This window comes from Numenius arquata, chromosome 19 (assembly GCF_964106895.1).
Source record: "Numenius arquata chromosome 19, bNumArq3.hap1.1, whole genome shotgun sequence".
In the NCBI taxonomy this organism is placed as follows: domain Eukaryota; kingdom Metazoa; phylum Chordata; class Aves; order Charadriiformes; family Scolopacidae; genus Numenius; species Numenius arquata.
In genome coordinates this window covers 453,569-477,787 of record NC_133594.1, presented here as the reverse complement: position 1 = coordinate 477,787, position 24,219 = coordinate 453,569, and the positions used below count along the sequence as shown (strand labels likewise).

At 53.4% G+C, this 24,219-nt stretch overlaps 2 protein-coding genes across 2 annotated transcripts; one reads left to right on the top strand and one right to left on the bottom strand.

The window, feature by feature from the left end:
• Positions 1 to 405: 405 nt before the first annotated feature.
• On the top strand, positions 406 to 6,785 carry ENTPD8 (ectonucleoside triphosphate diphosphohydrolase 8). Its single transcript, XM_074161066.1, has 9 exons — positions 406 to 525; positions 931 to 1,048; positions 2,086 to 2,236; positions 2,777 to 2,936; positions 3,440 to 3,670; positions 4,499 to 4,762; positions 5,232 to 5,342; positions 5,487 to 5,621; positions 6,271 to 6,785. The coding sequence occupies exons 1-9, from the start codon at positions 406 to 408 to the stop codon at positions 6,460 to 6,462; spliced, it is 1,482 nt and encodes a 493-aa protein (XP_074017167.1). The 3' UTR covers positions 6,463 to 6,785.
• Positions 6,786 to 8,051: 1,266 nt separating this feature from the next.
• Positions 8,052 to 23,980, bottom strand: NOXA1 (NADPH oxidase activator 1). Its single transcript, XM_074161273.1, has 15 exons — positions 23,807 to 23,980; positions 21,874 to 21,956; positions 20,221 to 20,329; positions 17,941 to 18,075; positions 16,465 to 16,572; positions 15,645 to 15,704; positions 15,044 to 15,081; positions 14,176 to 14,317; positions 12,673 to 12,726; positions 11,433 to 11,505; positions 11,200 to 11,258; positions 10,104 to 10,273; positions 8,594 to 8,699; positions 8,383 to 8,506; positions 8,052 to 8,155 (listed from the first exon to the last, which is right to left on the bottom strand). Exons 1-15 carry the CDS (start codon positions 23,978 to 23,980, stop codon positions 8,052 to 8,054), a joined length of 1,539 nt encoding a protein of 512 aa, XP_074017374.1.
• Between the last annotated feature and the right edge of the window lie 239 nt (positions 23,981 to 24,219).

Genomic DNA, 24,219 nt, shown 5'->3' with positions numbered 1-24,219 from the left:
TCCCAGGATGGGGCTCCTGTTAGCCACTGCCATGCTTCCCCAGTGCTGCTGCTGAGCAGGGAGATCCTGACCTGCCACCCAGCTGGTAGCTGGAGCAGGGCAGAGGGATGGGGTCCCATCTGCATGAGAGGGACTTGAAGGGCTGCAGTTGAGAAGGCAGGGCTGAAAAAGCCATGCTGACAATCCCCTGGGGAGAGAGTGGTCACAAGGAGAGGGTGTCTCAGCCCCAAGAGCCTCCCATAAGAGCAGCCAGGCACCAGAGAATGGCTTCAAGCCCTTGTTAGGGAAGGGGAAAGTCCCATCTGATGGGTTTATCCATCCATGAGGTTTGCATTTCAAAACTGGCTTTACCAATGCAGAGGTGTGAGCTGAGGGTGGGGGCTGTTCTTGCAGGTTGGAGGAGGAATGGACTACAAAGCCAAGGCCATTGTGGGTCTCCTGGCAGCCACCTGTGTCTTCAGCATCATTGCCCTCATTCTGAGCATCGTGAACGTGAAGGACGTGTTTCTGCCTCCCAGCTCCAAGGTAGGGTCTTTGGGAGGAGCGCAGTTGCCCGTTGTCGCTTGGGTGCTGGCTGCCCCTTGATTTCCCCAGGTTTCAGGCAGGCTGGGCTGTTTATCACCGTGATGGGGACAAACTCCCACACAGGCTGTCATGCCAGGTGGGTCTGGCAGAGCGTGGTCACTGTGACTGGCCCCACAGCAGATACAGCCTTTTCATTGCAGGGCATTGCCAGCTCAAAGGGCTTGTGACAGAGCCTTGTCCCTGACACAGCTGGTGACTGCAATGCCACAGGACTTCCCATGCTCTAGTGACACTCTTCGTTTGGCCACTCGAATTTCCCCTGGCCACCAGGAGCTCCCCTTGCTCTGCGGTGGGGGAAGCTGCTCTGCACCCCCCAACACCCCGTGTCCCCTCTGCCTCCCCCAGTACGGTCTGGTGTTTGACGCCGGCTCCACGCACACGGCTCTCTACATCTACCGGTGGCCCGCGGACAAGGAGAATGGCACCGGCATCGTCTCCCAGGTGGAGGCCTGCACCGTGTCCGGTGAGTGTGTGGAGACGTGTCCATCCCTCTCTGTCCCTGTCCAGCTGGGGGACATTGTGCTGGCCGGAGCCAGTGCCAGCCAGAGTGGCTGTCCCACAGGGCGAGCTGGCTGGTTCATGCCAGGTGTGGTAAATGGTAAATGACCCAAAGGGCATTTATTTATTGGACATTTATAAATACGGAAAGGGGAATTATTTTCCTATTGTAAAGATGCTGTTGAGCTTTGGCACAAGGTCTGGTCTCTGGAGGAAAGGACCAGGCTAGCGAGGGGAGGTAGGATCAGCTAAATGGGACGTGGAGCTGGGCTGGGACTGGCAAAGGCCACCAGGCAGGGCAGAGGTGCCTGGCAGGGGGTGAGAGGGCTTGGAGCTCTCCTCAACCTCTGTCCAGGCTCTGTGGCGGTGGCGTGGCAGTTACTGGTTAACTGCAGAGGTCTGGCAGAGGGCAAAGTATAAGGGAGAGGGTGCCTGGGCTAATGGCAGTAACGGTGTGCAAAGCTCGGGGGAAGGTAAATAGTGATTTTTCCACCCCAGAGCCTGTCCCTACTCACCACAGGACCTATCTGGGTCCTCAGATCCAGTACCAGCCTCTAAAAATAGGAACTCAAACAAGCGGTGCAGAGGGCACCTCTGCGTGTGCCTATCGGCTCCGCACACCCTCCCGGCAGGACACAGGAGCACCTGCCCCATCCCCAGGGAAATGGGGAGCTGCTCTGTTTGCCAACCAAGTCCAGCGGGACCGGCTGGCCGCCTGTGAGCAGTTGGGCTGCCCTGGGATTCAGCGTGTGCTCAGCATCACAAGACTTACACTCAGCCCTGCTCCTCGGTCTGGAGCAGGAGCTCACTGCCTGCTCCCACAGCCAGACATGGTGGGCCAGCTTGAAGCACTGCCCTTCCAGGGACACCCTTGGCAAGGGCATGACTAGCCCAGGTACACAGGGAAAACCCCTGAAGACTTCCAGGGTAGATGCGTCCCCTGGTGTCCTGTCCCTCCTGGGTGGCACCGAGCTCGCTCCATCACGGGGTGCCCACTTGCAGGTCCTGGCATCTCCAGCTATGCAGACAACCCCGCTGAGGCTGGAGCCAGCCTGAAGCCCTGCCTGGACAAGGCCATGAAGATCGTCCCGGCAGAGCAGCAGCGGGAGACCCCCACCTACCTGGGGGCCACAGCGGGCATGCGGCTGCTGAGGTACCGGCACTGCCTGGAGCCACCACCCCCGACCGCTTCCCCACTGGGCATTTCTGCATCGTAGCGGGTGGAGGGGCTGGGATGGGGCCTGGGCATACGGGGGGGCTGGGGTTATGGTGGGCTGGGGTTATGGGGGGCTTGGGGCACAGGGGGCTGGGGTTATGGTGAGCTGCTCCCTGGACAGTGCGTGGTGATGGGCAGAGCACCCGTGTCTGCGTAGGCCCCCAGGGTGTCCAAGGGCTGGCCGTGCCCAGGGGAAGCCCCCCAGCCCACCCCAGCACCAGCCTGGCAGCGGCCCCGGCGGTGGATGAGCCTCTTCTGCCAGACCGGCACTGACCTTCCCGCACGCCGAGGCAGAGCCCGCAGGCGGCATTGCCGGGGGACTCCCAACAGCCCAGCTGAGGGATCTGGGGCTCTGCCCTGCCTCTGAGGAGCCCTGAGGCTTTGCAGAAGGCGCAGCCTCTTGCTGTTTGCCCTGCTCCGAAAGCTGCCCAGCCAGAGCCTCCTCCACCGCACGGCGTTTATCTCCTTCCCTGGCAGGGAGCAGAACAGCACCAAGGCCGAGCAGGTCTTTGCCGAGGTCGCCAAGGCCATTGGGGAGTACCCCGTGGACTTCCGTGGAGCTCGGATCCTCACGGGGAACGAGGAGGGCTCCTTCGGCTGGATCACCGTCAACTACCTGCTGGAGACGCTCATCAAGGTGCGGGCCGGGGGAGAGGGCAGAGGAGGGGTGAGCAGCGTAATTATCCCTGTCTGAGCTACACTCAGGTTTCTTTATTCCCAGAGGAGAGAGAAATGTTGGTTTAGGGCACCGGTCACCCAAATAAAGGTAGCCTGTGGCTGTGAATGGCAGATTCAACTCCACTAATAGATTAACAGCACCAAGGGTCTTTGTGTCTCGCCCTGTGCTCTCCACCTACACATGGGTCCATTTTGGGATCACAGGGATGCAGCAGTGTCAGATCCCAGATGAATGTGTTACTGTTTCCCTCAAAGTCTCTGGATCCCAGATGACGTGCAGCAGCCAAGGGGCCACATGGAGGTCTATGTGGTCAAGGAGGACAGAGGCAGGAAGGGGTTAAACAGGGAGACAGGAAGTGGAATGTCCCTGAGGGGCTTCTAAGCCCACACAACCTTGAGGGAAGGCACAGGAACTTTGACTCCCTCCAGCTCAGACTAACACTTGCCATCTTATGGGGCCAGTTTTCCTTTGCAGAGCGATGGGAGCATCCACAGGATACTGAGGTTTTGGGAGCTCTGGACCTTGGAGGTGCCTCGACACAAATAACCTTCCAGCCTGGAGTCACCATTGAGGACAAGAACACCTCTGTCTTCTTCAGGCTGTACGGCACTGACTACCCGCTCTACACCCACAGCTACCTCTGCTACGGGCAGACGCAGGCCTTGAAGATGCTGCTGGCAGCTCTCCACAAGGTACCACAACCACTGATCACCAGGATCCACTCAACCATTTCCCATTGCCATGAAAAATATCTTCCAGAATTTTTGGGCAGTGGCACCGTGGAAGTAGTGTTAGGGAATTGGCAATTTTCACAAATTCAAAAACCTGGGAGAGGCTTAGATTTTATCTACTGAAGCAAAAACATCTCTCCTTTGGGCGGAACGTGGTGGTGGTTCCCTGCCAGGGCTCCCTTCTCCCCACATGTTGACACATAATGGCATTTTTCATCATTTCCCAAGCCCAGCTGCATCCTTAGGTTCTTCCCTGTCCCATTCCCTTGCCCTTCCTCAGTTTCTGCCCAGGAAGAGAAATCCCAACATCCTCTCCTGCACACCAGTCCACCTCTACCACTAACCAGTGTCCTCCGGTCTCACCTAGGACAGAGCGCACAGCCCAGTGTTGTGGGTGACGGAGATGCTTGGGGACCATGCAGATGGGAGGCATCTTTGGTCCTTTCTGGGCTAGGGCCTGCAAGATGCAGTGGGGACAGGGCCAACGCCAAGGGCAAGAAGCTCTGCGTGCAGGCAGAGCATGCCGTGCCCTCGGGAGCAGGTCACCATCCCCATCAGGAGGCAGGGGCTGGGAGTGGCATTGCCACCCCAGCACAGCTCAGTGGTGGGGCCAACAGCAGGACCAGCAAAAGCCATGGGCAGGTTAGTCATGCAAAAGGTGGATCCCGCTTCTCCTCCTAGGGCCTAGATCCTGCTTTTTGGGAATGTCTGAGCACAGGATGGGCTGTGGGGTAGGGTCTCACTGGCATCCCAATGCCAAGTCCCACTAATGGCTCCTGCTCTCTCCAGGGCAGCCCGACTCCCCAGCAGATATCCCACCCCTGCTATCCCAAGGGATACCAGGAGAACGTCACCACGGCAGATCTCTACAACAGTCCCTGTGTCCATGCACCAAGCACAGCCAGCCCTGCACAGGTCCTCACGGTGACGGGGACAGGGGAGCCAGCAGCGTGCAGCACCGCCATCCGGAAACTCTTCAACTCCAGCTGTGGGGCCAACAGGACGTGCGGGTTCAACGGGGTCTATCAGCCGCCCGTGCGGGGACAGTTCTTCGTAAGGAACCTTGTTGCTGTGGCTGTGGTGGGGGAGATCAGAGGGTGGGAGTCTCCTCTGTCACTGGTTGTGGGAAGGGGTGGGGAGGGAGGGGACCTTAGAGCTGGTCCTGTCTGCAAACCTCTTCTCCTTTGCTGGGAGGTGGCTTCTGCCTCCTGTGATGTCCCAGCACTCCCTGAGGGAAACGGGAAGATCCTGCCCCAAGGACAAAATCTGAGCTAGTCCAGAGTGCAAGCTGCAGCCCCAGGGCTCATCCACCAGCTCCAAGACTTTCTGGTAGACCATCAAGTGGATGCTGGATGCAGAACCCTGGGAATTACATGGAACTCTTTCACAGAATCACAGAATGATATGGGGTTGGAAGGGACCTCAGATCATCTAGTCCAACCCCCTTTCAGGGGCCCCTGGGTCTTTTTGGTTTTTTTGCGTGAGGAAGGAGATGTTTTTACCATCTCTCCTTACCCACCAGGCCTTTGCTGGGTTCTACTACACCTTCCACTTCCTGAACCTGACCAGCCAGCAGTCTCTAAATGATGTCAACTCCACGGTTGAGACCTTCTGCAAGAAGAACTGGGCAGAGGTGAGAGCCCTGTGAAGGGCAGCAAGGAGCCTGCGCTCCTCCTGTCCCAAATCCCTGCCCAGGCAGCACATGTCCTGCTGTTCCTGGGGTTTCTGAGCATCTCTTTCATTCCCCATTGCATCGTGTCCCTTGATGGCCCCACAGCTGGTGGAGACCTTCCCGCAGCAGAAGGGGTACCTACACACGTACTGCTCCGTGGCCATCTACATCTTGACGCTGCTGCTTGATGGCTACAAGTTCGACGAGCACACGTGGAGCAGCATCCGCTTCAGCCGGCAGGTAAAGACCCTGCGGGGCCATGGGAGGAGCAGGCGGCTGCAGCTGTGTCCTTGTCCTGGCCCGAAGACATGTTCAGGAGCAGCATCCCTGGAGTCCCCCGTGCCCCGTGTCCCCATCTCATGGCTGCTACCCAGTGATCCCAGCACAGCTCCATTCCTTCTTACCTGCCCCAAACCCCCTGACACCAGCTTGTTTCTCACGTACTCCGGTGTGAACCTAAGCTAATTTTAAGGGGGTCAGAGAAGGGCAGAGCAGGATTTGGCCTCTTTGTGCCTGATGTTGGGTGGAATTGACTTGAGCATCAGAGAGGTGATGGTGGCCCCATGACCCATTTGAACCAGAATATGATTAATTTGAAGCATGTTGGGGGAGTAAGAAAGCTCAGATCCAAAATCACACAGAGGTCCCAGAGGCACATCTGGGCCAGAGCAGTCACCCGTGTTCAGCTGCCCTTTGGCCCTCGGGAAGGGGGGGACAGGAAAGCTCTCTGTGTAACTGCTGCTGGTAAGACCAGGTTCACCACAGCCAGGTCCACGTGTGAAATCACAGCTGGGGCAGCTCATGGGAGAGGTGCTGGTCAATCCCTTGCACTGAAGCTACTGGTGCCTGGGAGAGACACTTTTGAACCATCTCTGCTCTCTTGCCTCAGGCAGCAAACACGGACATTGGATGGACGCTGGGCTTCATGCTGAACTTCACCAACATGATCCCCACGGAGGCTCTGGAACAGGTCAAGGGGCACCAGCCCAGCCTGTGGGCAGGTGCTGTCTCCTTCATTGTGCTGGCCATAGTGGCAGGCCTGGTGGCCGTTTTCCTCCAGTGTTTCTGGAAAACCAAGTAGCTTCCAGTCTCCTGAGTAGAGGCATCCTGCCTACTAAACCAGGCAGGGAAGTGATGCAAAAGAAAGTGGAAGAGGAAGAAGACTGAGGGCATTAGACCCATCTCCGTTGCTCAGGAGGTCTAACTGGGTCATCTCTGTAAAGATGTTGAAAATTACAAAGGTGTCTTGAAGTCTCTAAGTACCTCCAAGAGGAAGAGACTCCTGACTCCAGAAAAAACTTTAATCTGGCTGACAAAAGCTGACTGAGACTTGGTGGCTAGATGAAGCCAGATAAATTCAGACTAGAAATAAAATCCATTTCGTTTTTCAAATACGAAAGTCACCAACCAGCCTAGCACAGTTTCCTTGGCACTCCCAGTCCTGCTGGGCTGCGCTCCCAACAGCCGCAGGAGGCCATTGGTGATGGAGAGCAGTGGTGGCCCCCTAAACTCTGAGGAGAGGTGTGACCTTATCTGTATCTTGCCTGTGCAAGATTTTTGTAGTATGTGACAGAGCATCTCCCCAAAGACACCGTCAGCTGTCTTTAAAAATATTTACTGGCATATCTCAGCAGAAAAATACAAGTAGAAGTTGATTTAAGAGCTGCCAACTCTGGCACAGGGTTTGTTTTATATTCAAGCTACATAGCCCAGCATTGTCAGACGCCAAATCCACAGCAGGTTCCAGCTCCAGGCACTTGAGTGTTTTATTTAGATCTGCAGAGCCCAGCACAGCTCAGCTGCAGGAACTGGATGGTCACTTCAGTCCTTGAGCTCCAGCCAGCAGCCCAAGGCCACGCTGCCCAGCCAGCCCCCTCCCCAGCCCCTCCAAGGTTCTGCCAAAGCCCAGGGCTGGTCTGAGCAGGGCTGTTTCCACAAGCACCTCTCCTCTGTGCTGCAAGAACCCTGCCCACGCAGCATGGAGCAGTAATATCCAGGCAGGACTTACGGGCTTAAGAAAAGAACCAAAGCATCGGGGCTGAGGAATGGTCCGAGCCCTTTGGCTCCAGCACATCTATGGGGTATTTGCTGTGGAAGATGATAACGTGGTGCTCCTAACCCAAGGTGTTATCCCATATGCCCCACTGCAAACTGGTTAGAGAGGCCTTCCCAAGGAGCAGCACCTCTGTCTGGTGGAGATAAAGATACGTGGCCAAGGAGCTGGGGAACTGGGCTCTACCTCTGGCTCAGCCAGCCATCCTTGGCTTCATTAGGGTGAGGCTCAGCCTTCCCAGCCTGAAAATGAGCAAAAAGGGAGAGGGGGAGAAGACCTCCATTCAGAGGAACCTCTTCCCACCCAGCAGTCTGAGCTGCCACATGGACATTTCCCAACAAACACCAGTTCCCCGTTCCCCCCCTTTTCTCTCTGCCCTGCACAGGCACATCTTTGGCAGTATAAGCACAGAGGTAAAAATGCCAGGTCTGGGAACAGGCTGTAGAAGATTCTGTCAGACTGCTGGAACCGACCCCGTGGGATCTGGGGGTGGGGGACACCCCACCAAGTTCAGCAGAGCTCCTCCTGGCTGTGCTGGCTGTGGTCCGAATGAGTTGGGACTGGTGCCTCCCACCCCTGGGAGACAGTGCAGTCGGGCAGGAACAGGTTCCTGTTCGCTACAGGAAGGCAGCGCCACTGCTGTCCTGGGTCTGGGTTGCAAAGCACTTGGGGAAGATGCCAGTCTTGCCATTACAGCATCCTTCGAGCCAGTCCTCATTCACTGGGAAAACACAAAGGAGCAGGATGAGCCCTGGCCCAGATGAGTGGGGTTAGTGAGAGATTTCATGGCTGGAAATTAACTCTGGGCAAACCCCAGTGCAAGCCTGTACCTCCTGGGAGCACGAGCCTGAGACAGCACCGGGGAGACCATCTGTTCCCCGGTCCCTCCCTGCAGCAGACTCCAAAAGCCTGCCCCGGTACAGCCTGCAGACAGGACTGGAGAGCTACCTTCAGAGAGAATATCCAGCAGGTCTCCCTTGCTGAATTCCAGGTCCCCCGGTCCCTGTGCCAGGTAGGAGTGCTGGGCCAGCATCCGGCAGAGGACGGGTCTGCCTGAGTGGGAGTCCGAGTCCTGCGGGAGAAAGTCAGCACAGAGGATGCAAGGCAAAGCAGAGATTTGAGTGCGGCACAGCAGAGCAGCTTGTCCCAGCCCACGTACCTGGCAGCAGAGCGTCAGCCTGCCATCCGTCAGCTGCTGCCACATCTTCCCTAGGTCCTCTTCTCCCAAAACTGCACCCAGGTCTTTGCCATCCGAATGCCTGTAGCTGCAAGGGTTCATTAACACGGCTCAAATCAGCTCACTTGAAGCCCAACTTTGAGGCAAGCCTACTCCTCTAACATCTTCAGCCTCCAAAGTCCCCTTTGTAAGCCAGCTCTGAACTCGTCACCTTGTACCATGACATGGGGCCACCCTGCATGCTCAGTGGGCAGAAACCGCACTGTCAGTGAGTGACACTGTCACCTCCTCACACACTCACTTGAGGGGAAGATCCTAAACTCTCCTGACTACGCTGACTGTGCATCCCCAGGGGTGTCACAAGTCAGGGAGACCTCACCCCAGGACCAGCTCCCAGATTGCTCTGCACTGATCCCAGTGGATCTCAAAGGCTGAGCTGAGCCAGAAAAAATCCAATATACAGCAGCTGCAGCCACACAGTTTTTCCTTTTGTTCTCCCATTTATTGACCAGGGAAAGACCCTTTGGGCCTCCGAGGCCCACGGAGCACACACTGTTCGCAAAACCAAGAGCCATGGTAAGGTCAGCCCTGCAAGGAAGGCTGCGTGCTCACATCTTTGTGAATCCTGCTAGAGTGCTTTCACGGAATCAGGGAATTGTCAGAGTTGGAAGGGACCTCTAGAGATCATCCAGTCCAACTCCCCTGCTAAAGCAGGGCTGCCCAGAGCACATCACTCAGGAGCATCCAGGCGGGACTTGAAGATCTCCAGAGAAGGGGACTCCACAACCCCCTGGGCAGCCTGTTCCAGGGCTCTGGCACCCTCACCAGAAAGAAGTTTTTCCTCATATTTGAATGGAACTTCCCATGTTCCAGCTTGTGCCCGTTGCCCCTTGTCCTGTCACTGGGAACCACTGGAAAGAGTCCGGCTCCATCCTCCTTCAAACCACCCTTTAGATGCTTGTAAGCGTTAATAAGGTCTCCCCTCAGGCTTCTCTTCTCCAGGCTAAAGAGTCCCAGCTCTCTCAGCCTTTCCTCATCAGGGAGATGCTCCAATCCCTCCATCATCTCCGTTGCCCTACGCTGGACTCTCTCCAGTAGTTCCCTGTCTCTCTTGAACTGGGGAGCCCAGAACTGGACACAGTATTCCAGTTGTGGCCTCACCAGTGCAGAGTAGAGGGGGCGAATGACCTCCCTCCACCTACTGGCCACACTCTTCCCTACGCAGCCCAGGATCCCATTGGCCCTCTTGGTGACAAGGGCACATTGCTGGCTCACGGATAGTTTACTATCCACCAGGACCCCCAGATCCTTCTCCTCAGAAGTGCTTTCCAGCAGCTCCACCCCTAACCTATACTGGTGTCTGGCAATCCCAATTAAATATTCCCAGGAGACCAGACGCAGGTCTGTACCCTCAGGGGAAAGGCTGCTGCCACCCTGTCACGCAAAATGATGCCCCGGGGGTGCCAGAGGGCCCGGCCGTGCCGTGTTGTACCTCAGCATCCCGCGCTCTGCCTGCTGGCTGAAGCGCTCCCGCAGCAGCGCCCGCAGGTTGGGCAGCGACGGCACCTCGCCTGCTTGCACCACCACCGTGCACTCGCAGCACGCCCGCAGCACAACTGGTCTGTCTGCACCAGACGAAGCATCTCCACAGGTCGGTGGGATCTGCTGAGAGATGTGGCACCATAAACAGCCTGGTGATTCAGGACCCTCATATCGAGAGAGGTGACACAGACACAGCCGCTGGGCTCAGTGGTACCACGTAACAGAAGTGCAGCATCAAAATGCAGATCTGAATTTCAGAGGGGGAATGCAAATTCAAATCCCGGGGTCCAACGTTCCTCCCATGACCCAGGAAGCCTACTTCTGGGTCTGGTCACACAGGTACCTCCCAACCCCAAACGTGTATGAGCAGTTCCTCCAGCCAGCTGGAGAGGTGCAGCCAAGTCCCTGTGTTCTGCTGCCTTGTCTGAAGTACAGCTGACAAAAAATGGCTCCAAAAGCCCTACAAAGAGGGGTGGCAAAGACAAAGGGAGCAGAACTGATCTGCAGCTGGCACTGCCAGAGAGATGCTGTCCCCAAGTGGACACAGGAGCAATTCCAGCCCCATCACACAATGGTTGGTAATGACATGGAGGGGCATCAGAGGACACCATCCCAGAAGAACACAAATATCAATGAATTGTGGTACCCAGGCTGACAGGGAGAGAAAATGCCATGGAGGAGGAAGGGGGGAGGGACAGCAGGTAGTTCAAAGACAGCGCGCTCTTGCAAAATGGGCTTTTACAGCTTTACGCGTGTGCCTGAGAACATTGCTGCATCTGGGGCTCTTGGCTCCTTGGAGGCTGGCAAAAGGGCACTGCCCTGGTAAGCCTCAACCCTGGGCTGTCTCACAAAATTGTATGGTCCCAAACTCGGGAGTGATGGAGGAAAGACCACATGGGAGCCTCTCTCTGGAATGGGAAAACAGGCAGAGTTTTTTCCAAAGATTTTGCAGCATCTCAGGAATTTTGGAGGATCTGGCCAGGAATCTTGCATTTTCACAGCCTTGATCTCTTGAGGCTGTATCTTCAGCTTGTGAAACACCTTACCTTGGCGTCCATTTTGGCACCAGCATCATTTGCAGAGGCATTTTCTCCCCCAGGAGATTCTGCAGAACAAAACAAGGGTAGAGGAACAGCGCCTGCAGTCAGCAGCGGCCCTGGCAGCTTTCCTGCAGACCACAAGCACCCAGGCAGCCACGGCTCAGTGGGCAACCAGCCTCCCCCCGCACCGCTGGAGCAGGGTGCTGACACCCACGGGGGTCTCTGACCCAGGGGACTACCTGGCTTCTGCTTCACATGGAGTCGGCTTGGAGGCACCTGGGCAGGAGGGTGGGGAATCCCATCGCTGATCTTCTGCGAGAGAACAACATCCGAAATGAATAAGCAGAAGACAGTGGGGACTGGGCAAGGCTGGTGGGCATGAGAGAGGCTGCAGCCAGTTAGAAATTTCTAGGTGTAATCCCAGAGAATGCCCCAGGGAGACCAGTTCAGTAACTGGCTGGATGAGGCAGAGCGCTCAAGTGATGGCCTCTGCAGCTCCCTTGGGTAGCAGAGTTGATGAGAGATTTGGTGGGACACTCCTTTCACCTCCTGCCTCTTGCTGGAGCAGAGGGAGGCTGCTCATCCTGCACTGAGGGTTCTGCCCACCATCTGCCAGCTCACCCAGCCAAATGTGGGATGGTCACAGTGAGACATTCACGGAGCAAATGCCCAAGTGGGTGCTACGGCCAGGGATTCATTCGGAGGGAAAAAAAATAATCGTAGCAACATCAGAACAATCATGGGCTTCAAAAGTCTCTCACATGTTATAGAGGTCTGAGTTGCACCTTTCTGTACTGGGTTCAGATGGAAAATTATTTGGATCATGGGAGGATATGTCTGTGGTGGAGATGGGAGATGAAGGAAGTTTTCCTAAGTCAAAGGTTTAGAGCTTAGGCACATGGCCTCCAGGCCAAAAGAGGTGCCTGTTTAAGATCTTAGTGTCCCACTGCAGGAGATTAACCAGCTCTCACTCTGCTGGTGAACTAGAACCCGTGAGCACACGTCACCCACTCCTGTGCTACATCCAGTGGCTGCAGACATCACGGGGGCAGCCTGGATGTGCCCCAAGCCCTCAAACTCATCACTGTGTTCCAGCACCTCAGCAAGTTAGAGTGGGTCAGGAGAGCTGTGGCAGCCACTCATCTTTGTGCCTCCATCAGCCCATGGCAGAAAGAGATTACAATGTCTAGATCAGCTTGCAATGCAAGCCACGGTGGCTTGGCTGTATGGCCAAGCCCTCAGATTTTGCCGTAAAGAGAGCCGATGTATATTAAAAAAAAAAAAAGGTGTTTTTCCTGCTCTTAACTCTTCTGTCATTCCTGTTCAAGAGCACTTGGTCTTCAGTCAGGATGCCTCAGTGTTTCACACTCTATGTTTGTCTTATACAGTTGTCCTATCCTGTGATAATCTTACAAATAAACGCCCCAAATGTATCTCTTGGTCTCCTCCTCACCCCTGGTTGCAAGGTTGTCAGCTCACCCATTTATCCAGCTTTGAGGCAGGCTCCAGGAGAGAGCTCGGTATGCGCAGCTTCTGCAGGACACAAAGCAGAGCAGGGTGAGACAGGAGCTGCTGCCAGGCCAGGGGCAGCCCCAGCCCCTCCAGCCCCATCTTCTGCTTGCCCCACTCTGCACCGCATCTGCCCATGCCAAACACGCCTGCCTGCTCGCCCCACTGCAACACGAGCGTGCCCACGGGGGCCCAGGGGCATACAATAGCTCATGTGGCTTGTGCTCAGAAATTGCTGAAGAGAATCCAATGGTCCTTTTGCATCTTTTTCTGCCAAAAGCAGTGGCGCTAATTGAGCGGCTGTGACGTAAGAGACCAACCACCCACCAAGCCCAACACCCTGCTCCTAAAACAGATGCTGAGGGTGTCAAGGGACACCAGTCCAGCAGCATTTCTGTGTCTTCTGACAATCACTGCTATAGAGCTATTCATTTCAACTGACCTTTGTGAGTAATTATGCCTCTTTTTCGCCCCCCCCCCGCCATGTCTACTATTTTACTTTTTTTGACTTTCTATTTCATCTGGCACTTTACTGAGCAGTCAACCAGCACATTCAAATACTTCTGTAATTGTTCACTGTTAGCACCAGACGCTTCAGGCTGAGTGGTTTGATTGTCTGTCAAGGAATGTGGTCACCTTCAGAAGCACTATATCACTATCCCTATTACTGTATCACTTTTAGGAATATGGTAAATGCTTAGGTCACAGCAGATTCTCTGTGGGGACATCCTTTCTTTAAAAAGGAATGAAAGAAAGAAAATCCTGTTCATTTATGCCAACCCTTTATTTTAACCTGTTATCAGTCCTCAGAGCACTGCCTCTGTTGCTCAACAGCTCACTGGCTCAACCTAATCCAGGTATGCACTGGCTCTTTCAAAGAATTTAAGTAGACAAGTGAGGAATGGCTTCTGTTGACAAAAGATTTTCCATGATGTCATATTTATCTGTTTCTATTCAATCTGTTTACACTATAGCTCCCCAGTCTGCAAGAAGATGTCAGATTTGATGGGCTTTAATTCCTTGGATCTTCTCTAGAGCCCGTTATAAAACCTGCCTGCACAGTTGAAACCCTCCCAACACCTTCCCAAAGTTCATTTAAGAGAGGCACTACACACCAGGTATGGACCGACCTGTCTCCTCAGCTCCATTAGAGCTCTCAGGTGACAAACCGTTGGCCTTGGTGAGGTCTGTTAGCCTACACAATTCCACAATAGGATCCTGTATGGTCGAGAGCACAAGTGCCCAAAAAGATGCCCTTGTGGAGCTACAGAGGTGAATGGCAGGAGTTGGTGGGAGCCAAGTGTCAGAGAAATCTATGATCTGTGGGAATGAGCTCCTGAACTCATCCCCTGCTCTGCAGGGCTACAGGTGGGTCCCAAGGACCTCAGAGGGTTGCAGCAAGCTCCTGTTCCCAGGCAGGGCCATGGTCTCTGCTGGTGGGGAAGGGCTGAAAAGCCCACGTGTTTTCCTTACCTGTCCATCCTGTATGGCTGTAGCCCAGCCATCCGCTTCTCTCGACAGCACAAAGACCAAACTGCTGGCTTTCACTGCCTGCTTCTCCGAGTCCTTGGGGTAATAATGGGACAAAACTCGATAGTAGCCTGACTCACTGTCTCTGTAAAGAAAGAATGAGAGCGTTTTTACTAACCCCAGAGTTCTGGTCTGGGATGGCTTTGACCCAAAACACTGCACCGATCCAAACTGGTACGTGCCAAAAGTTTGAGGTGTTGGGAAATTATGATTTCCATTGCTAATCTTTGGTCCAACTGGGAACAAAAGGAGCTTGGAAAACACTAATTTCCCAAATGTAACTGCCCCATTTTCATCACACTAATAAACATCCTCCAGATAAAAACAATTACTAAATTCAGCCCTGAAGTATTGTTGGTACAATATCACCAAAACAAATTAATTTCATATTTTTTGAACCAGGGCTGATTTTGGCTCAGCACAGCAGGACAGAGGATGAGTATTTGGAGGCCTTGCCCTGGGAACTAGGATGGGGCAGCTGAGCATCCTCTGCCACGGACCTGGGCAGGTCCCACAGCCTCTCTCCGCTTCCATTCCCCAGCCACGGCATGATCCATGCCTGTCTCCCAAGACTATTGACTCAACTCCTGCAAACTGCCCTGGGATTCTTGTGTGAGAGGTGCCACTGATGTGCAGTGGCTTTTGCAGCCACGCAAGCCTTTGGACATTTGTCATTCACTCCACCCTTCATGAGAAGTGGGTGTGGATTCCACAGTGTCTTCAGACAAAGATGTCAAAGAACAAAACGTGACCTTCTGAACAGAGGTAGTGAGAGAAGAGTTAGACCAGAAGGGTAGAACCAAACACTTACCGTAGAGCATCAGCATGGGGTTCATAAAAGCCCTGTTTCTGTGGGAGGAACAACAGCATCTGTTTATAACAGTATGTTACACAGCAACAGTGTTATTTACTGTCCCTCTGAATACCACACTGTGGTATTTTTTCTTTGACCACAGCACCCAGACAGAAGTCTGCTGCTCCATACCTTACCAGGATGTACCTTCTATTTCTCCTCTTCCCTCTTTATGCCATCTGGAGAAGAGTAACAAAGTCTAACCCTACCCTTGGCTCTAAGAAACTCACATTATAGTGCAAGCCAGCCACAGTTATGCTGACAAATTTACTGAGGTGCTGAGCAAATGTGTGTTGAGCACAGCAAAGTCTCCACTGCTGTTTTGATACAGCAAAGAGACAAAAACGTGTCTTCAAACTGTTGGAGACTCACATTGCCGAGTCCCTTCCAGTGAAAGCTGCAGCCCACCACCTGGATTTGAATGGCCCCATGGATCTAGTCCGATATTGCGCTGTTTTTTTCAACAGTGTGTTCTTATCCTGATGGTGTCAGGATCTGAGGCCCTACCTGGAGCTCCATGACAGCTCCATTCCTCCTTTCACAGCTATGTCCTGCTCACCTGAGGCCTGAGAGGCTCGAAGCCGATGTACTCATCATTGGGAATAATGGACGAGATCACCTGTCGGAGGAGAAAGTAATGACTGGATCCAGGCTGATGAAGAGACTCTCAAACCTCGTGCACAGTTACCTACTCAGACCTGTTTCCTACTGACATCCTAAAGTCAGACATAAAGTAGAGCCGCGCAGACAGTGGAAAAAGCAGAGCTGGATTCCCAAAACAGCTTCAACTGTTGGTGTCCCTGTGTTTTCAGTTTTCCCAAGGTTTCTTTAAAAGCACATGAACCAATTACTTTCCCTTCCCTTTATTCATGTCACAGCTCTCTGGCCTGTGGCACTTCTGCTGACTGCAGTAGTCACAGAAGGGACCAGAGAAATTCTCTGCTGACTGGCATTAAAGGATGTGACAAGGCATTTGTCTGCCAAATGCCTGCCTGTCCCACTGGGAATGCAGTGGTGGGTAGGAGCACGCTGGAGGAATGTGCTCCTCTTGAAAATGCCATTGTCAGCAGAAGGACAATCACAGCGCAGGGAACGCTGTGTAAGTACCTGCTCAGCTTTTTCAGAGTTTAAAGTGACCAAGACTGGGAAGGTTTTTTAGCACCAAAGTGCACTTTCTATCAAGAAAGGGTGGGAATTCTTACAGATTTTGGCTTCTGTGTCCCAGATGCCTTGACTGGTTGGAAACCCTGACAATCCTGCTCTTGGGTCTCCACCAGTGCAGTGCTGGTGGAGTGGCCAGCAGTAAGGCTCTCTGGAGATATCAGAAAGTGGGATTTTAATCTGCTATCTGTTAATCTTTACAATTACATGCCTGTTACCTTGGGTTTACCCAGGAAGTTTTTTGAATCCAGCTGTTCAACTTCCTTCTTTCGTGGTCTGAAAAGTTCCCCAGGAGGAACCTGCATGGGCTCTAAAAACAGACGGTCCTAGGGCAGGGAAAGCAGATAAGGGAAAAGACATCAATTAACATTAAATGAAACAGAACAGCAGTGAAAAGCAAGCGTAGCTTTGCTGTGTGTGCAAGATCAGCTCCAGGAAGACACTGGGGCAAAAATTATGGCTGTGACCTTGAAAAAGCAAACTAAGAGCTCCGCAGCCACTACCCAGTGTTGAGTCAAAGGCTAACTCTGCTGGTGTGGGAAGGGAGGGCAGTGGAGCAAGGTTTGTTAAACAAATCTCTAAGCAGTTTTTCTATTTGACTTCAAATGTTGTTTTTTCTCCCCTGTTCAACCACCAAGTAGCATGCCAATAGCAAATATAAATAATACACTAACGTAAAGCACAAACATGATGCTGGAAGAGATGATCAGATTTAAAAAAAAAAAGTGATCATCTCTTCCAAAGGATACAATAAGATAAGGAAGTATGGAGGCAGCAAAATAACAAGCCTTCCAGGAAGAGTAAATCAGAGATCTGCCACTTGTTCCTGATTATAAAACAGTCTGGCAGGAAACTATTACTTAGAAACAACCCTGGAAACACTTTTACACTCTACTTAAGCTCTAAATGTGATTGTCATTAATATCCGAGCTGCCACCAATTGCTGCTGAGGCCAAAGGGACTCAAACCAGTCAGCCAGTGTCATGAAAACAGAGACCCTCCAAATCTGCACTTGGAGGGGTTCTGCGCTTTAACACTGCATAAGGCAACTTGTTTTTCAGCACAAGTACAAACAGAACCAAGTTCCTGAAGCGCAGGGACTAGAAAGCCACCTCCCCAACCTGAGATGTTATCCCGTAATTCTCCGCTACGGCGTCTCTCTGCTGTCAAGCACCTGGAGGTGATGGAGTCACCATTTAGCTGAAGCACTAGTTTGGTAGAGCATCACATGGAAATGGCTTACACTCTGTTACTGGGTGGCCAAGCAGGTGGGTAGACAAGAAAAACCAAACATACAATAATTGGCACATTGGGCCTACAAGAAAGCTGGAGAGGGACGTTTTACAAGGGCATGCAGTGATAGGATGAGGGATAATGGCTTCAAACTGGAGGAGAGGAGATTGAGATGAGATCTCAGGAAGAACTTCTTTGCTGTGAGGGTGGTGAGAGCCTGGCCCAGGTTGCCCAGAGAAGCTGTGGCTGCCCCATCCCTGGAGGGGTTCAAGGCCAGGTTGGAGGGGGCTTTGGGCAACCTGGTCTGGTGGGAGGTGTCCCTGCCCAGGACAGGGGGTGGCACTGGGTGATCTTTAAGATCCCTTCCAACCCAAACCATTCTATGATTCTATGATTCTTATCTAGTATTTCTTAATTTAAGCCCAATGCACATACCCAGGAGCTCACAGAGGTTGTCTTACCTGCACCCGCTCAAGGGCCAGGGCCAGGATGGCTGTTCTTCCTTCAGGTCTCCAGACAACAGCCTTGTCTAGGGTGGCTCTGGCCTCCTGCCACTGCTGCAGCCGACACTGCACTGCCGCAGTGCTGTACAGCACCTGGAGCGGGCAAGGGGGAGCAGAACTCAGCGGGTGAGACCAGACGGACACCCAACACAACTTACCAAACTCTGCCAAGAAACCGGGGCCAGGCACTGACACAGCAGCGGAACCAGTCTACTCCCCACTGGCCACAGGAAAGGCACTCTGAGCAGCACAGCTGGAAAAACTCCATCATCAGAGTGGAAAGAGATAAAAGCTGTACCTCCAGGCTGGCTCCTGGGCGTGCTGGAGCTGCTGGCTCTGCTCACGGCACGGAGAGGTGTGGGGAACACCAGGCTCCGGTACCACACAAGGTTTAATCTTATCCTTCCTGCATCTGAAAGGCCAGGAAGGATTTTCTTGGGTTTCTTTCTGCATGCAACGAGGTAATATTTTTTGCTCTGCAGGATAATTCTGGCTCCTTTTTACTGCAAAATAACTGAACTGAAGCTATTTCACGTTGTAGTGGGCTGGGAATGTGCAAATCGTCAGCTGTAGCTTGTCACTCTTTAGCAGTATGTCAGTATGTTCAGTGGTGAAGAGGCAAAGCGTGGGAGTGTTACAGACTGGGTGCTGGGGAGCCTCGATCTTTAAGGGAGACCTCCTCTTGTCCCTGGCCCACAGTCAGCGCATGGAACCGCTGCTGGCCTACAAGACTACAGACTGCTGGCCTACAGGCTCACTGGCAGAGAGCTCGCTACCTTATGTGATAGGGTTATCAGCCTGCAAATTGCTTTGTGGTTTCTGGGTGCAAGCAGTGCTCAGGAGAGCACTGGAGCTAATAGGATGCTTTTCCTTTACTCCCTAATCACGGCGGCAGAAGACTGCTGCTTGAGGGGTGGTGGGAAGGGCCATCAGGAACATCTACAGGAACGGCAGAAATGCTCCCTCGTGGAGAGGCAAGGCAGCAGCTCTCACTCAGCTCAGAAGGGCTATAGTCTTGCAAAAGGCAAATATTTCTGGATTTTCAGACCGTACAGCACACGTCCTCCCCTTGAGAAGACGAGACCCAGCATGTGAGAGGCCACGCATGGGGAAAGCTGATGGCACAGTTCTGCAGGAGGATTATGTTTGTGTATTTTGAAAAATGAGCTGCAGGTAGATGTGAGACCCAGTCGAATCAGGATGCGGAACCTGAGCATGGAGCCAGCACAGGGAGAGCAATGTTCTGGCAATGCCTAGAGCATGGGAGTGGGGGCTGAGGTGCTCACACCAGCACGGGCACCCACCTCCTCGGCTGGCCTCGGGGCACTGCTGCAGCCCCACACCTCCCAACGGGAACCTACTGTCAGCTCAGAGAAGGCAGTGCTGTGGCACTCAAACTGTTAAAAACAATGAGGTTTGGGTAATACCACAGATGCCAAGGATAGCTTCTTGCACTTTTCAGGTGCATGAAAATTGACCCAGACTGCCTGACGGGTTTCTGGGCATGCCTGACCTGCCGCACACAATGACCCCTCGCTCTCGCGGAAGTGAAAAATTCAATACTCTGTCCTGTGTCTGCTTTTCAGTCCGTGTGTGTGGAGTCAGGGCAGAAAACAAAACGAACCCTCACAGTAAAGTACGGTTTCTAGATGTCTTTTACATTCCAAATATGACAAATATTTACAATCCATTCAGACTTAGACCTTTTCTGAACAGGATGTGGCAGGTTGACTGCATGTGACAGTGTCAGAGCTGCAGAGAGAAGAGTTACAGAAGCCAAACACAGTTTGCAGCCCAGTGTGTCAGTCCAGACTTATGTCCATGCACATAAGTTTCTTAGAGTCTTCTTTATGGACCAGTTTTGTTCCCATCTGTCTATACTTCAACCTATTTCAGCTTTTAGAGCTGGGGAGTTCACAAAACTTACATGTGTATTTACACACATGTAAGTGTAAATATTACATGCATAGAAAAGTTAAAAAAAAAAAAAACAATATACAAATTCCCGTGCATCTGCTCTGAACAATTTTAATTTTGAGACTGTATAATTTGCTAAACTCTAAAGAGATGACATTGTTTTATGACTTTTATGATTAAGTTCCTGAAAAAAAAAGTGCAAGTAGAATTTTTTTCCTGTTCTAATGTACTGTCTCAAAAACCTCTTGGGTTACTGCTGCTGAAGACCTGATGAATACCCCCAAGAGAGGGGAAGGGCTGCTGACACAAGTTGACTCTTACCTCCCACGCGTACAGTATGTGCCTCAGCCCCAGCTGCTTGTAATCGATGAAGGGATTTTTTCTTAGATGACTGAACGCCAGATGATAGTCAGAGAGAGCTTCTTCGTACCTACAACGCAGAGATGACAGGAGAAACTGAGACTAAAAGAGCTGAAGACTCTAATAAAGAAGTTCAAAAATCAAGCTAGCAAAAAACACGCGTTCTTCTCTGTAGCCTGGATCAGGAGAGCGGCACCAGAGACATGTGTCACCTTGTGGCCACAGAAAATTCCCTGTCCTCTCCTTGTTGGGAGTTAGTACAGACATGTTGGGAGTTAGTACAAAATGAACATGGGATTATCTGCTCTGTTCTACTGACTGGGAAGAACAGTAGGTTTTGATCCCTGAAGTAGTTGCAATTCCAAGAAGGAGAAAATATAAAGAACAAAGATTAACAAATGGTGTGAGCTCTTCACCCAGTTTTTTCCCACCAGGTACCTGGAGAAGTGAGGGCTGGGAACCTCTTGCTGATGGTGAGCAGCGAGTGTGCATGCATGGCCAGAGCAACGCAAGCAGAAATTTAGAGAAACTCTAAGGATAAGGAAGGAATTAGTCTGAATTTACACCAGCGAAATCAAAACAGGTTCCCACTGAGGCTGCAGGTGGTGAAAGGCAAGGCCCAGGAAGGACTGTGCAGTGGTTGCCCAACCAAGAGCCAGCGAGCACGGCCAAGAGAAGGTGCCCAGGCGGAGGTGGGTGGGTGGGAGCAGCATCTGATGAAGGAAGGAGCCATGGGGTGCTGGTGGCCGTCACCTCCTCAGGAAGGAGGCAGGTCTGCCAGCGGTGCTGCCCCTAACCTGCTGCATGGCCCGTGTGCTCGGGAAGGGGCTGGCTGTGGCATCGTGCTAGGAGCAGGTCGGGTGGGGTGGCCGGGCTCCCCCAGCCCCAACTGCAGCTCTGCTGGCAGGGGAACAGAGCCTGTAGCTGCTTGATGCTGCGAGGGCAGAACTGCTCAGTCCCAGAAATAAAAATAGTCATTTTGTGGAAATTAAGGTCTGGAAAATATGGGGAAAAAATAACAGGAAAGAGAACAACTGAACTTCGAAGGCAAGATGGGATCCGTACAATCCTCCACCCACCTCTCTGAGCAGGATGTCATCCTAACTGTGGAAACAATCAGTAATCAATCTCATGACAGTAGTGGAGCAATCCCAACATTAAATTGGTGAGACTGAGATCAGGCCAAAAATCCACTGTCACCAGAGAGGGGGACTGAGACGCTGTGGGCAGACTGCATTTTTAGGAAGGCCAGACTCACGTGTACCATGTGAAGCTACACCAAACAGCACAAATATATTTTTTTCATTCCCAAAGAAAGTCTGAATGGCAACATAACCTCCTGGCACCCCCGTGTACAGGAGCAGCTTCTTTCTCTGTGTGCATGGGACAGTCATGCCATGTATTAGCCATCCCTGAGCCCCAGCGTTCTGCAGCTCAAATCTTCTCAGCCTTACCAGAGATAACGCTTGCTGATCTGTGACACAGTTTACAAGGCCAAACTGGACTTTATGACCAATGTTTAAGATTGCTGGAAGAAGTGAATTTTAGGAATAAAGTACTATTAAAAGGAGAGAACCAAAGACTAAGAAAACCAAGGACATGTGCCTCACTTACATTTCCAGCTGCAGATGGACAAACCCTCTCTGAAAGAAGCCAACAGCTAGGGACTTGTCCTTTGCAACGGTTTCATCGAATGCCTTTGAAGAAAAACACAGACATGTCCCAAGGATGAGTTAGGATCTCTCCTGTCAATGCAGGGTACATACACCCCACCAGCCACGTCCACATTGTGCTGGCCCTGGGAGCAGAAGCCATCCCTGAGCTGTGACCAGCTCCTCCAGAGTGACCAGCTGCGATCTGGGCTGAGGGGCAGGAGACAGCTCCAAGTCATCTCTCAGGTCTTGGCTCCATATGAGCCCAGCTTAGGGTTTTTATTCACCTTTGGGAAAACAGACTGGACATAAATGAGCTACATTTGCCATCTGGCATCTCATAATGGGAAAATGCATTGCCTGGAGCAGGGTTTGCCCCGACACTGGGAGCAGCGGGACCGGCCAGGACGGGGAAGGCTGTTTGAAACTGCCTACGGGGATGAGTGTGTGAAGGGGTGCAAGGGAGAAAGCTGAAGGGCTTCACACTGCACCTACAAGTCAGTATTTCTGGTCCAGTTTTCCAGCCAAATACAGGCGAGCATTAGCAAAGCTGGCAGCAACTTGTGGCTGATGGTTCAAAGCAACACTGTGCTGAGAAAACCGTCTTAGTGTCTTTCTGAGAAAGCCAGCAGCTGTGTTCCTTCATTTATTGCAAGGAGATGGTATGTAGATAGCAAATCAAGCCTGAAAGCCCAGACTTCCCTGCCAGCGCCTGGGCAGGGGCAGCATTGCAGGGGTGAAAATCTGCTGTAGGAGGTCAGGGAGCACCTGCGCCTCTCGGCAAGGTGGCGCCTGGCTTCTCCCACAGCACACATCGCCTCAACAGCCTGCTTTACTGTGCTGTAAAAGAGAAAAAATAAACACCCAGCCGTTGACCTATGTGGAAGTACAGCCGAGCTGCTTCCCACTCAGTGCCCATCCGTCGGGGCTACAAGCCTCTCTGGGGCTCCATGGCGCTGGGCTCTCTCTGTCCCTCACGGCAGCCGCCCTGCCCCGGGCTCCATGGCTCTGGGCACAGCCTGAGCTCCTCTTCCTCCTGGCTAAGAAATGGCTTACCCACACCTCCTCGCCGCGCTGCTGACAGCCGCGCAGACGTGCTGGGTGCTGTCATAAAAAGGCTTTTCCTTGGGGCCCTCACCCCTGCACCAGCGCAGGCAGCTGCTGGCCCTTTGCAAAGGCAGGGGTTTTCCAGCACAGCGGTTTCTTTTCGGCAGCCTCGGCCACTGGTGCAGGACTGTCCCGGGCCATGGGGCTCCTTGTTCTGCCTCTGTCACCTCTCCCGTTCCTGCTGTTAGCTGGAACTGGGTCCAGTTCTGGGCTCCCCAGTTCAAGAAACACAAGGAACTACTGGAGAGAGTCCAGCGGAGGCTATGAGGATAATCAGGGGCTGGAGCATCTCTGTGCTGAGGAAAGGCTGAGCGCCCTGGGGCTGTTCAGCTGGAGAAGAGCAGACTGAGAGGGGACCTCATCGATGCTGAGCAATAGCTAAAGGGTGGGGGGCAAGAGGATGGGGCCAGACTCTTCTCAGTGGTGCCCGGGGACAGGACAAGGGGCAACGGGCACAAAGTGGGACATGGGAAATTCCATCTCAACATGAGGAAAAACTTCTTTCCTGTGAGGGTGGCAGAGCCAGGGAAGAGGCTGCCCAGAGAGGTGGGGGGGTCTCCTTCTCTGGAGACGTTCAAACCCCTCCAGGACACGTTCCTGTGCGACCTGCTCTGGGTCACCCTGCTCTGGCAGGGGGTTGGAGGAGATGATCTCCAGAGGTCCCTGCCAGCCCCTGCCAGGCTGGGATTCTGCGGTAAGAAACGCTGGACTGAAACTGGTTTGAGTTTCAGCGTCATCGGAACTCGAAGCAGGACCCCCGTCCCCCCGTGCCCCCCAGCCCGGCTCACCCGCAGGGCCTCCCGCGGTCTCCCCGCCAGCAGCTGGACGCAGCCCACGTTGAACCAGACCCTGGACGGCGGGTCCGTGATGCCGGTGAAGATCTCCAGGGCGGCCTCCCAGTCCCCGCCGTCGGCCGCCAGCACGCCCTGGTGCCAGCGCCTCACCAGCTCCCGGTACGCCATGGCTGTGCCTGGCTCCCGGCGGGGCCTCACCTGCCGGGCGCGGCCCCGGGGCGGGGAGCGGCGGGCGGGGAGCTCCGGCCGCCCCTTTAAAAACAGGTATTATCGCGGCCGCGTGGTGGCGCGCCTTAACTACAGTAAGTACGGTAAGCATACGGGCGCCGCCGCGCTCTGGTAAATACGGTAAACCCCTCCTGCCTCGTCCCCGGCCGCTGAGGCCCCGCCCGGCCCCGCCCCTCGGG